The following is a 14,777-nucleotide window of genomic DNA, read 5'->3' as shown; positions in this document are numbered from 1 at the left end:
CCGTAGGGAAAAGGAGGGAAAACTGAATGGGAAGTCATCAGAGAGGCAGACAAACCATGAGAGACTCTTAACTATAGGAAACAAACTGAGGGTTGTTAGAGGGGAGGTAGGTGGGGGGATGGGGTAACTGGGTGATGGGCATTAAGGAGAGCTCATGATGCAATGAGTACAGGGTGTTATATACAACTGACAGACTGTTGAATGCTACATCTAAAACAAGGGATGTACTATAGGTTGGCTAATTGAATTTAAATTTTAAAAAATAAAAAATAAAAGAAAGAAACATATGTATTAAAAATACAGTTACTTCCACATCTGAAGGTCATTAAAGCATAGTCTTCATGCAATATGAGGAATATTCAGGATATTCCTGAGGAAAACATAAAAATAATCTCTATGTGGATCCCTCCTTCCTGTTACCCTCCTCCCAGCTCACTAAAAATAACAGTCTTCCCCAGAGTTACCAAGAAATGGGCAGAGTTTTACTGAGATACATAAGGCATTACTGACCAAGTTTGATCTGAGAAAACAGGAGGCAAAAGAAACAGTCAAGCTGTCTGTATCTTTGTAGAAAATATCCAAAAGAATTTTATTTTTAATTTTTCACACTCTCTCATATACTCTTTCTTTTTCAACCTTTAAACCCAGTGCCCAGCCTCTTGTCGACATTACAACTGGAGCTGCTTAAGCTGATAAGCGGGCATGCTCTTGTAGAGCAATTGGCTGAGTGTTCCAGGGAGCTGCAAGTGGGCTCAAGGGCCCCTGCCTCTCAGGGCCGCAAGGATTATGATTCCTCCAGCAGAGGAATCATAAACAGTGGCTGAGAATTAATTCACTATGGTTGTTAAATTCTTCAATGCTGATCTCCCTTGGGAGTTTAAAACCTATTCTGCCTACCAGGGATTCTCAAAACATGACTATCTGGTCTGAGAGTGGATTTAAAATGAAGTTTGGTATACGACAAGAAAATATATCCATTAAAGGGGTTCTGAACGCAATTCCAATGTGTGTGGGGCAGGAAGAGGGGGTGTTTCTCACACCATCAAGCTGGGTGTCCTACAATTCAACTCAAATCTGATACTATCTACCCAGAGATAGCATTACACTGTACATGTTAAGAGCTCTGTCCCACAAGACTACCCCCACCTGGAGTTCAGATGCCAGTCTTATCAGAGCTTATCAGAGTTCCAGCAGCCCCCTCCTTAAGCTCTATTAATTTGCTAGAGTCGCTCACAGACTCAGAGACACATTTTGCTTATTAGAGTCCCAGCTTATTTTAAAATGGTACAACTCAGGAACAGCCAGATGGAAGAGCCATATAGGGCTAAATACAGGGAGGAGCACAGAGCCCCCTCCAAGCATGCCACTCTCTCCAGGTCTCGCCGCGCTCTCCAACCTGGAAGCTCTCCTAACCCTGTCCTATCAGTCTTTATGGAGGCTACATTATATAGGCATGAGTGATTAAACCATTAGCCATTGGCAAGCGATTCAATCTCCATCCCTTCTCCCAGGAGGTCAGGGGATTAAGACTGAGAGTTCTAACCCTCTAATCACATGGGGGGTTCTCCTGGTAGCCAGCCCCATCCTTAAGTGTCGTCCCAAAGTAACCTTATTAATCTAACAAAAGACACTTTTATAGCTCTTATCACTTAGGAAATTTCAAGGGTTTTAGGACCTCTGTTCCAGAAACAGGGACAAAGAACAAATAATCACATCCATTCTTTGGTATGCGGGATAGTACCATATTCTATTCTATTCTATTCTATTCTATTTTATAGATAATTGTCATGGGGAAGATAGCTATTTTTGGTGGAGAATAAGTTCTATAAATTAGCCAAGTATTTGCAACTCCAAACTCACCACTGTCCCTCTCTTCGTCACCCATTCTGGAAGCCTTCTGCGTTTCCTAAATGCAGAGAATATGCACATCTAGACCAGGGTTTCTCAACCTTGGCACTACCAATATCTTGGGTGGGATAATTCTTTGTTGTTCTATGGGGTGGGTTCTGCCCTATACAACGTAGGATATCTAATGGCATCCCTGGCCTCTACCCACTAGATGTCTAGCATCATCCTCCCTCCAACTGTGACAACTAAAAATGTCTCCAGACAGTGGCAGAACCACTGCTCTAGATTTCATTTAGCTTTGAGTTTGGATGTTGTGAGATCCCAAAATCCTAAGCAAAGCTTGGAAGTGCTTAATTCCTCTGCATTGCATTGATAGGGTAAGGGTTAAAGGAAAGAAATGGACGGAAGTTGAAAATCTAGGTAAGAAATAAAAGGATCAAACATTTATCAAGTGTCTTCTATATACTGTGTCCCCAGCACTTGGGTAAAAACTTTATAAAAATCATCTCATTTAATCCTGACTAAAACCACACTCCTAAAATAATAGTCAAATTTTATCAAGAGTTTACAACATGCCAGGCATTGTATCATATTAAATATTTTACATGAACTCACTTAGTTAATTACAGTAGCAATCCCACATATTGGGTACCACTATTATCTCCACTTTTTGCAATAATGTAGCTAAGCTCAGAAAATGAAATAATTTTCCCAAAGTCACACATTCACTAACTAATTAGGTCTGAATAAAAATCTAAGTCTCTTCATCTCATCCTGCTATCTCTTAAAGAGAAAAACATTAGAGCATGCTCTTGAAAAGATGAAAAATCTAATTCTATGAAATATTTATCCTTGGATGGCATATTTTAGTGAACAGGTGAGAATCCATGCCATTCCATCATATCCCAAGAGCTGCTTAGGATCAAAAGGCCATTGCACAAGGAATAGAATTATCTGTGATCCATAGGGAAGGCAGGGATGTGTATTCAGCACGAGTTTACATAGAATAGATACTAAACAGATAGAAGTGCACCCTTAAAGGGGATGGGGGTGGGGGGAAACATGCCCGAAAATGTGATATATGAAATTCCCATAATTAGCATTTCAAATTGAAGGATATCTATTAGACATTTGCTGAAACTACCTATGGGCCAGAGATTCGGAAATACTTTTATGATTGACAAAGTTTAGTCATTGCTCCCAAAACTAAATTCTGGGACAGCCCAGGGCACCTTTGTGCAGAAATGAAAGGAAGAGTGTGCCCCAAAGAAGCCTGCACTAAGCATCAAGAAGAAAAGCATGGAGAAGGAATCTGCTCCTTTCCAATTGCTGAGAAAGAGGACCATGGCAAAGGGCAAGGTCAGAAGAGGTATGTGACTTACTTTAGGCCTAATTGGATACATCATGACCCGGGAGGGGTTGGCCTCCATGGTTTAGCCATCTGGGTATTAAGTAATCTCAAGGCTCCAGGTGGCTTTTATTTAGTTAGTAGATTTCCTAGGTCCTTTTAACTTCTTCTCTACTCTAAATCAAGCAGAAATGTCGTAACAAAGGTGAAAGCTCTGGGAAACACAGAAAAGGAACGCGTCTCTTGGGAGGGATCTGTGTCTCAATACTGAAAGAAATGTTTGTGCATAGCAGAGTGTGAATTCTGTTTTCCTCTCCCAAACATTTCAGAGTCCCACTTGCCAAAGTCAAACAGACACTAGAAGTGCAAACTAAACAAATCTAAACCAAATTTTGTGGGATTCGCTGTTTTAGAAGTGATGATAAGAAACAAGAAGTCTCAAAATGGAAAGAAAGGAACATCTGAATTTACTCTCTCACCTCTTCTGCCCATTACTGATACCCAAAAAAAAAAACTCGAAAGTTCAAAATACACGTGGGGACCAGAGTAACCCAAGGCTTCCAGCTGCTGATCTCTACACTAGAAAGAGGTCCATCTGACTTTAGAACCAAGAATATGTCTGTTTCACATGAGCAATTTTTTTGTTTTTACCCCATGGTCATGGTGGGCTTAGGATGCTCAGGCTACTAACAAGTTCTGAGCCCACCTCTGCGAACGGTATATCTTTACTCAAAACCTTTTTAGCTTCATTCCTGGTCCCATTGTGTCACCCTATCCTTGTTTTGTAATATCTTCCTGTTTCTTTCTAATGACCTGTCTTGTATTGTTTCTGTTTTTGATGGCTCTGTCTAGTACACTACCTGACACATTAGAGACAATCAACATTGATTAAATTTCATTAAATTTCTAACCCCTCTCTGAAAATAAACCCCTTCTCTTTTTATAAAAGAACAAGTGAAAAATAAACCCTTCCCTTGAGATGATGCTGAGAATTGATAGTTCATTTTCTACCATCATAAAAAAAAAGGCTGACCCATGAGGTTATTCAGCCAAACCATTCCCATTCCCCTGCCCCCACTTCTCCACACATCTTTTATTTTTAGGGTGAAGGCCTGTCACTATTTGCTTCACATGCGCAGCAAAGCATGTCTAAGCAAAGCCCAACAGGTAGTTTCTCAAAACTTCTGTCCATCATCAGAATAAAAATAACTCTATTGATGTGTAAGATTCTGGAAGTTAGACTAAGAAAAGTTTCAGTCACTTTTTCAAAGAATTGTAGAAAAGATGCAATTGCTGGACCTTCATTGCCCTGGAGGGGAACAAAAGAAGTTGCCACGAGCTGGGTTTCTTCAGCTGGGAGAGGAAAGGTCATACCTGTGGGCGAGCTCTATGGTTTTTAATACTAAGGAGAATTTAAGGGATTTGGGAAAGCAATAAGGTTTATTAACAAAACTCTGGATTAAGAAGAGAGATGTGAAACTAAATCTTCCATTGAATGGCTGCCTCAGAGGTTTGCAAGGTTTCTATTTCCATATGTTAAAGCACAAAAGAAAGAATAACCCAAGGTCATGGAAAAAAAATATGTATATATTAACATACTTTGATTAGTACTTAAGTGTCTTGTGTATATAAAATGATTACTCTTATGTTCCTTTATGTTATATATCACTCAGAATCTAAAAGTTAAATCTTTCCTATCCCACACCTCCCACCAAAAAAAGTATGATCTAAAATGCTGGGATTTTTATCTTTTCAGTCTACATTACATTTTCCAAGTAAGCATAGAGAGTAAAGTTTCCATTTGTTGAAATGCATTCTGTGTATTCTAAATCAATCACATAAAATTATCCGCCAAGCATGTGATAAAATCATGAGATCATTAAATCTTCACCCCAAATTCATACCAGCCTCAAGAACATACACATGGCTATAGTTTGAGCCATAGAGAAAGAAACCTAGAATCCTAGTATAGGATTCAGCAAAATGTCAAATCTCCTGGGACACAAAAGCTAGGAACATAAGATAAGAGCCATTGAACAGGACTGCCCCTGTGAACACCACATAACTAATAATTTTGCCCTCCTTAGAGGTTTCAGAGTTTAATATGTGGCACTTGGTCAAAGGCTTTAGAAGATCATATGGACAATGTGATACTCCAGTAAGAAAATACGTAAGTGAAAATTTATTGAGGCTTTATGCATAGTCATCATTTAATCTTCACACAAACCCTGTCTGGAAGTCTCTGTTAACCCCTTTATGTAGATAAAGAAGTTGATTCTGAGGAGCAAAGTAAATTGCCTACAGAAACGTAGTAACCAGATCTATATAACACAACTTGGGCTCATTATACTATCTCATGCATTAGTAATGACAAGAGAAGGACCCATCAATAATAAAAGTAAATGAATGATTGACATACGGTAGAGTCAGTCCGATCATGTATGGAACGTGCTTTATCTGGCCATTCCAAATACACACATTTGAGACCCTGAAGGCTTGAAACTTTAATAAGCAGTATTAAACCTGTACTGCAACCTTGCTAGACGGTCTCAAAAGTACTTTATATCTCATTTTACTTGGAAGAATCTTACTTAGTGACAGAATTATTGTCATTTGACTGACAAACATTTCTTTAAAAAAAAAAAAAATTTAAAAGCCAGACCAATTCACAAGAGCATAAGAAAAGAAAAAACTCCATTTTTAATGGAATGCCATTTTTACTGAGATCACTTCAATAACTTAGTACTGTTAGCCCTGGGAACTACTACTATAAACTGTCTTGGCACAAAAATATACAGAAGCCTAAGCATTTGTAATCTAAATTGGTTCTGTTCAGATTCAACCACAAATGGCTTATCTGTGATTTTTTTTTTAATGCTTTGCTTCAGATAACATTTTTAAAAACTGTAAAGACATGAGGCAGCTTTGAAGAAGGAAAAAAATGATCAAGGTAGATATCTCCATCCTGCCTTAAACCCTTTTGATCCAAAGACATCCAACTGGTAGAAAATTTGTTTCATGGAGTCATAGGCTAATTTTATACTAGGTTGTAACTCACTGAGAAATTCTGCTTTTTTGGAAATAATTTCAGACCCTTAATGTCGTGCTAGCACCAGCTCTCTGCTGTACTCATATTTATGAGTGTACTCACATTTCTTCTTAGCTGATTAAATTTGAAGGTGTCAACCAGCCCTGCTATGAGAACATTACTTTAAGCCTGGTTTACCATAAATACCAGCATGCTCAACTTCCATTCTTAACTAAGTAAGAATCTTCCTGCTGTTTAGAGTCAAAGAATCCAATGATTACAGCACTATAAACAAAGCTAGGTGCCTGCGTGCCCACTAATAAAGTGAGAGAAAAGAGTAATCCAAACATACTCCATTAGCAAAACTCATTCCATTTCTTTTATATTTTCTACCTGTGAAATCTATAGATCTTCCAGGATCCTACCCCCAAAGCTTCCATCAATGTACCTCAAAGTTCAACATTAGCCCACCTCATTTGTGTCTCCACATACAGTTGTGGGAGCTGTGCACTGCACAACCTTGGGGGTACCAGTCACATGGTAAAAGTCATAGATGTGAATATTTGTAAGCATGACTTATAAATTGGCAACAGCAGTAAAAAAAGTGGGTTTTTTTTCATAAAATCAGTGTATTATGACAATTTTCAACAGAAAATAATAGTGTTCTAAAGAGGGGGCATAGTTTTCTAATTTACACCAAAACATTATATAGATTAGCTGTGATCTTGTCACAAACCAATTCGGGTAAATCAGTTAAATTAACCATTTGATAATGTGTATAATAATAGGCAGGGATTTTTTTTTTTTTCCTGTTAGGAGGCAATTATAAAGAGAGGTAAGAGTTAGTTTAGGACTCACACATCTCCCTGAAAAGTGACTTAAATCACTTTCTTCCTAACTTTTTCAAAAAATCAGTTTTGTCACTGCCCATTTACAGACCAAGGGAAAAGGGTCATAGAGATTTCATATACTTAAAGACTGCTTTTTAAATTAGGAAAAAAGTGTGTTCAAAAGTATATGCATTTTTCCCTCCCTTCCCCTACGAAACCAGAGAGGGAGACAAACCATAAGAGACTCTTAATCTCAGGAAACAAACTGAGGGTTGCTGGAGTGGAGGGGGGTGGGAGGGATGGGATGGCTGGGTGATGGACATTGGGGAGGGTATGTGCTATGGGGAGCACTCGGAATTGTGTAAGACTGATGAATCACAGACCTGTACCCCTGAAACAAATATGTAAATAAATAAATAAATAAATATTTAAAAAGTATATGCAATAAATATAAAAACTCAAAATTCTTTACTTCCATCTGTAGCTAGAAAAGAGAGGGCAGGGGAAGGAGAAAGGATAGGAAGAAGGAACAGAGGGGAAAATATAAAGTGAGGTGAGGAGTCAGGGCAGGGCAAGGAAGGAAATGAGATACAAAGAAAGAAATCCAAGGACATAAGTATGTAGGAAGAAAGGAGAGACATGTAGAAAAGCTATAACAAGAAAGATAAGAGAGGGAAAAGATCAAAGAAAAGATAGTGTAAATTTTCAGATGAGTGATGGTTGAAAAGTAAATTCATTTGGTTCTGTTTTATTTTTCCTTGGTTTATGGAAAAAGTTACTTTGCCACGCTAACTGGGCACCAACAATTCATCACAGCTCTTTAACTATTCAATATTTCTGTACTTTCCAGGATTCTTTTTCAGCAACTCACTGGAGGTATAGCTATTTCCTTCACTACAGTAGCAAGGTGACCAAGCTGCCTTGGCTGAATAAATTAAGCCAAGCCAAAAAGAGAAGAATAAACTACTTTCCCTGAGAGACCTGGTAGCTTCTGATATTACATGGACTGCTGCGGATAGATAAAAGACAGAAAGATTGACACTCTGATTCCATGTTAAAGTAGGTTCAATAGGGAATAATTAAAACTCACCATGCTCAGCTATGGTAAAAAGAATCCACTGGAGTCATCCAATTCTAATCAACAATTAAACTATACATGAGTGAACTATTTAGGTACATCTGGGTCAGACAGCTACAAACATTGTTTTTATTACTATGTGAGGTCTTGGGGTTTCTGGAGACACTGGTTTGAATATGAAAAGAATAACCATCATGGTTATTTCACAGATCATTAAGTTGACCTCAATACCCCATCTCCTCCTAGTATCAGATATGCACAAAGAAAGTATCTTCTGGTGACAGTTTATCTCGTTTTCCACAGTGCTCCTATATACCTAAGTGTGGAAAAAGTTTTGAAGAATCCATGTCCCTGGTGAATGTCGTCATGGAAAACTTCAGGAAGTATCAACACTTCTCCTGCTATTCTGACCCAGAAGGAAACCAGAAGAGTGTCATCCTAACCAAACTCTACAGTTCCAACGTGCTGTTCCATTCACTGTTCTGGCCAACTTGTATGATGGCTGGGGGCGTGGTGATCGTTGCCATGGTGAAACTCACACAGTACCTCTCCCTTCTCTGTGAGAGGATCCAACGGATCAATAGATAAAAGCAAAATGGATGAGATCATTTTCTTTAAAGCTCAAATACTGTTTTCTTTCATTCTTCACCAAAGAACCTTAAGTTTGTAATGTGCGGTCTGTTATGAGTTCCTCAGTATATTCTTATACATAGAGCAATAATGCAAAAGCTGTCCTATATGCAAACATGATGTCTTTATTATTCAGGAGAAGAAATAACTGTTTTGTGTTGGTTGGTTGTTTTCATAATCTTGTTTTGATGCTGGAACTAGTACTTCCTTGTCTCGTTCCGCCAAAATAGGGCTCAGTTATTCATTTGCCAAGCTTTGTGGAGGAATGTAGACAATATCAAAGTGATAAAGTCTGGGTTCTCAATTGTCTGATCTCTTGAAGACATTTCTGCAATATTTTTCATCATTCATTGTTTACTAAAGCTGCAGCCAAAAATATTCTTTCTTTTCTTACTCAAAACTGAGCCCTGTAAGCAAGTAAAGGGACCAGATTTCCTAACTAAAGGATGTCAAGCATTTTCCTTATATTTCTACCATATCACTGTAAAGAAGGGGGGAAATCCAGACAGTTATTTCTCTTTTATTATTTTCTATTCATAACTTCAGATTTTTTAACTGATTTCCAAAAAATAAGCTGTTTTCATTATCCAATTCTATAATCTCTTCCTGTGATTTAAATAGAAAATGAACAGAACCCTTTTCCATTTAAGACCCTGCTACTGTGTGAGGAGATAACACTTAACAAAGAGTTTCATTACCTGTGAATTGACTGAACGTTGAGTAAATGTACCATTGCCAACCAGGAAAGTCTATGTCACTAAGATATTTATGTGAAAATCTTTATTCTATTTCAATTGAACTGTTAGATGGTAAAATTAAGATCCTACTTGCTGGTCAAGACTGGTGGACTGATTTCAATGGATAAATCTATTGTGGCAAATTAACATATTGGAATGTTACTCTTTGGGAACTTATTTTTAAATTAATGAGTGTGTAGTCTCTCTTTCTGACAAGTGTTCCCCATTGGGATTTTAAATCTGTGTGCACAGAATATTTGTCTCCTCTACATGTTTTATTTTTCTATTTACAATTCTCTTTTTTGTTGCTAGATTTTATACCCAGAGTAGACCTTTTTCCTAACACACACTTAAAATGAATAACAGATCTAAAGGAAGACTTTGTTCACATTGCCCTTTACTTACTGTGTTGGATGTGGGGGTGGGGAGGTGGGTGCAGAATGAGGGATTGGTTTTAAACAAAAACATTCCATCTTTTATTTAACGTCAATATCAAAAGGAGAAGACAAACATCTATCTTTCTCATCTATATTTAAGTACCCTTTTATAACATAGTATCAAAGTTTTCTAGATATTGGGAAATTTTACAAAACGTATTTGTGGAATGCATGGTGATACTAATCTGATGAAGTGGAAAGTTTCCTGCAATACTGTAATTTATAGTTTGAGTTTCCATAAGCACTTAAATCCTTAGGGTGCAATTGGGGCTTCAAATGTGTAATTAAAATTTTAAAAAACAAAATCCATTACATCAGCAAGATTTGAATACCTCTTGCATTCTAAGCTGACAAGCCCACGGTAGTCCAAAAATGTAGGATTCACTATCATTAAAGGTATTTAAAGAGATTATAAAGAAAGTTCCTTTAACACACAAACAGACACAACTTTCAAAGAATATTAGGAATATTGCTTGAAAATTGATGGAAAACTCGATTCCTACCCTACCTGAAAAACATAATTCTGAAGATGATAGGAAAATCTTTGTGACTATGGAGCTGAAAATTTATAATCTTTAATGTTCCTTGAGCTTCCCTTCAAGTAATCCAAGGATGAATTATTTTTTTTTTCGGACTTGTAATTAAAAATTCCCAATTGATGTTTCAGATAAGATTTAAGAAATCTCAAAATAATTACACCAAAAAAACATTAACATTAATTCAGTGTCTTTCTGAATTCCCATAAAAAACAGCCCTTTAAGTAATTTAAATGTACACACAATTAAATGCTCATTATTAAAGACAAATAAACTGTGATTAATAATAATGTTTTAAATACATTGCATATGTTAAATAATTTAATCTTTATTATAACCCTATTGGAGGAAGCACTATTATTTTCCCATTCTATAGAGGAGAATGTTGAAGCCTAGAGATGTTAAGTAACTTCCCCAAGGACACACAGAAACTAAGATGGCAGAGAGCTGAGAAAATACCCAATTTGTAGCTGTTCCATTATAGTAACCATTTCCATGGCTTTGGGGTATTTTAGATAAGACCGAGGAAAGCTAGGGTTTAGAAAGAATTATAGGGGTGAGGGGTAAAGAAGAAAGACCACTGAACTAGAAGTCAAAGATGTCATTCAAGACATGGTGACTAGGTGACTTCTGCTTCTTGATTAGTCTCTAGACTTCTTTGACTGTAGGATTAGAATGTGAGGCCAGCTGACCACTGAGTTCCCTTTTAACACTAGCATTTCATCCTAGGTGTGTGGAAGGAAGAATGAATACCATTCCCCAACCTGCATAGCACAGATCTGATCCTCAAATAGAATCTACTAGTATTAATCCATGGATTAAAAAGCAGCCTCCCTGCTAATATTCCCCATAAGCCACATGCCCCTTCTTTAGGGCCCAAACTTTATTTACACCTGTCAGAAGCAGAACTCTGAGCCTTCACATTACTCAACAAAGATGATATCCCCCACAGAGTATCTGTGCTTCCAAATCATTTTCATTATCCAATTGGCATATCCCATCTAAAACTTTATGGATTTCAAATTCCCTGAGTTACAATTATATTAAAACCTGGAAAATGGTAAATACACCAATGATTGCTTGCAAATAGCCATAATAAAAAATATGATTCTATAGAAAGCTGACTGATCGTAATGATGGTGTAGGCAACCATAAAATACCTCTTATGTAGGCCATGTGACATTTAGGGTTCCAACATGTTACTCTTCTCATTGCTGTAAATGACCAAAAGAGTGATCATGCCTGGCATTTATATAACAAATGTTATTTTCAATATGTCAAACCATAAACATCTTATCACATTTCAGTGGGCGAAACATCTCGACACTGTAATCATTCCATTGACATTAACAGAGAGATCTGTAGGACAACAAAATAATATGAGCAATTGATTCCAGTGAGTTAAAACAATAATTTTAATGCAGTGATTTGTCATTCACAGGCATAATTAAATTTCCTCCCCTGCCTTGCCAAAATACTGAAATGAACACTGTTCAAGCAAGTAAGGGAATTTTTGTCCTGGTGGGGAAGAGGAGGTGATTACAGGTTGGATATTGTTCCTTCTCTTCCCAACTTCTACTTCTTTCCCTTTCCCTTTGTAAAACATTCGGTAAGAATGATCTCAGAGTTCTGCAGGAACCATTCCAATGTATGTACCACTTGGGAAGTTTGACTCAAGGAAAAAAGCTTCAGGACTCTTCTGAAAAACCTGTCAGGATGACGTGCACAACAGAACTGAGCACACAACTTTTTAAGCTGCATCTGTTCCACCTTTCCATATTTGCAGCAACTGTAAGGAATAATACAAAGTATATGACACTACTTCTCTCCTAAGAATGAGTTTGTAGTCCACTAGACAGGTCAAGACAACACACATGAAGAAAAAAATAGAGAACAATTAGGTCTCTAATCCACACCAGTGAGCATAATATCTACAGAGGGTCGATACGAGGCTTACCTGGGATGTATATGTAAAATGTCTAGCACTGTATATAGCATATAATACATGCTTACAACTGGTAATTATAACTATTAATAGCAAAATGTAGAAGTAGTATTAATAGTATTAGTATAACTACTAGTAGTATATAGTCTCTTAGAGCTAGAATAGAATAGCTCTAAAATGTCGTTTTTGCCCAGAATCTACATCAATGCGTAAATCCTTTCTACAACATCCTTAGCAGGGATAATCTAGTGATAGGGACAGTTACTACTTGAATCCTGCCAGCAATGGGATAGGTTACCAGTTAATAAGACAATGCCAGAAAGTTTTCCTGATATCAGGCTGAAATCTGCCTCCCTATAATATCTACCCACTAAATTCACACAAAATCAGATCAGTACTCCTGTGTCACTAACTTATTCTATTAGTGCTATTTTATTTAAAAATGGAGGAGGGAATGGGGAAAGAGCAACTTCATTTTTTAGAATATAAAATCATGGAAAATCACACATTCAGCCAGGGTTATGACATAAATGAAAATTTATAAATGACATCAACTTTAAAAGGTTAATAATAACCTATTAGAACCTAAACATTCATGAATGAATTAAATTGATGAACTAGCTTAACCCTCTGATGCCCATGTGAATTTTAATCCTGTACCACCTCTCAAGTATGAATGGTAACACTGTGTGAAGTTCTACATTATGTTCTTATTCAACTCTGTGACACCAGACTAACTTGTCTAAGTAACCAGATTACTTAGGAGCATAGATATGTTCCTAACAGAAAGTTGCAACAATTATGCCACGAGTTTGTCTTGGCTAAGGTACAATTCTCCAGTGCAAGGCCAAGGAACTGGAAGGAAATGTCAATCTGTGAACTCCAGTAGTGACTCTTTGAATTAAGTGCTTCATTTAGGTAGGAAGAGAAGTTGTTTTCTCAATATAATCCCTTAACTAGAGCTTCCAGAACTGTTCTTTAGTCTGGTTCTTCCAAAACAAATATAATCGCCAAGCCTTTGCAAGCTGTAATATGACTTGTTACCAACATAGTGTAAGATCAAGACGTGGAGAAGGCTCAAGATCCTCTACACAATCTCACCCCCTATTGGCACTATTAGCAGTACCAGAAATTGCTTTGGGTAGAAATCACAACCTCTCTTCATAAAAATCTCCTCTCTCTCTCTGTCTTTCTCTCTGTTTCTGTCTGTGTGTGTGTGTGTCTCTCAATCTGTCACACTCTCTCTCTGTGTCTCAATCTCTGTCACTCTCTCTCAGCTGTTTTTTCTGTTGGTTTGTATTCTTAATCTTCATACACCAGCAAAGATGGCCCCATGTGCACAAAAATCCCTTGTGTCTATAATTACAGAAGGAGAATAACCCAGCATTTCTCTCAGTCCTCAAAAATGCCAACTCTCTCTGTATCACCTGTCCTGACAGAGGCAGGGCATGTAATTTGCAGCCCCATTGAGTGGGAGCCAAGTAATTCTCCAAAGGAAAATGGGCGTGTGTTAAAGAAGAGAAGAAGGGGTGCTGGGCAAGCAAAAACAACAGATGTCCACTACCTACAGCTTGGATAGACTCTTACCAACTGCTTCTACCAACAGAGATTTTGGCTGAAGGAGAAAAAGTACTGCAGATATAAGAAGAAAAACTCATGGGACTAAGAGGGAAAAGGAGAGAAAGAACTAGTGCTCAGAATTTACTTTGCAATTTTTCTATTAGTTCTTAATAAAGTTTAAAAGAAAAAGAAATTTCTGATTTTCATTCAATGAGAGACGTGGGAATATTTTGGTTTCAGCAAAGGACAAGAGGTTCCCTTAGAAACAACTGATATTGCAAGAAGAGGAAAGAGTTGATGGGAAATAAACTAATTTAAAAGAAGGGAGAGGATCATAAACCACAGGAAAAGGAGAGTGGGAATTAGAAAATCTAATTAAAGAAACTATTGCTACTCCCTCAGATATTAGAATTTCTCCATGCTTTTCTTAAGGGCCTTGTTCTTTGGGCTGATAAATACCTATCTGGATTAGCACAGAGTCAGTTGCCCCATTTTCTTCTGATTTGGGAGTAAATTCATTTAAGGAGCACATGAAGAGATGAAGGCCTGGATTCTTTCTACCCACTAACACTTTCACACATCATAACATTTAAGAAAATGATTCCTAACCAAAAAAAAAAAAGGAGGAGGAGGAAGAGAAAATTATTCCTTCTTGGACCATGCAATGAGAGATCTTGTCACAGAGACATCAGCAGGAAGCATTACTCACCACCTGCAACCTGACCTACCATCTGCAAAGCCATGGTGCCTTTAACATCTAGACATCCATATAATACCCTCAACTTAGGTCTGTCCAAATT

At 37.4% G+C, this 14,777-nt stretch overlaps 1 protein-coding gene across 2 annotated transcripts in view; it reads left to right on the top strand.

Moving 5' to 3' along the window:
* The window catches only part of KCNMB2 (potassium calcium-activated channel subfamily M regulatory beta subunit 2), a 231,519-nt gene extending 217,895 nt beyond the window's left edge, over positions 1-13,624 (top strand). For both annotated transcript variants that reach the window (XM_032407172.1, XM_032407173.1), the window contains one exon: positions 8,436-13,624. In XM_032407172.1, the coding sequence (XP_032263063.1) occupies positions 8,436-8,720 (285 nt within the window). In that variant the 3' untranslated portion in view covers positions 8,721-13,624. The remainder of the gene's footprint in view (positions 1-8,435) is intronic.
* The last annotated feature ends 1,153 nt before the right edge of the window (positions 13,625-14,777 follow it).

Source organism: Phoca vitulina, unplaced genomic scaffold (assembly GCF_004348235.1).
Source record: "Phoca vitulina isolate PV1807 unplaced genomic scaffold, GSC_HSeal_1.0 scaffold8, whole genome shotgun sequence".
NCBI lineage: Eukaryota > Metazoa > Chordata > Mammalia > Carnivora > Phocidae > Phoca > Phoca vitulina.
Note: the sequence above shows the minus strand (reverse complement) of the source record. Positions and strands in the feature narration are given on the sequence as shown.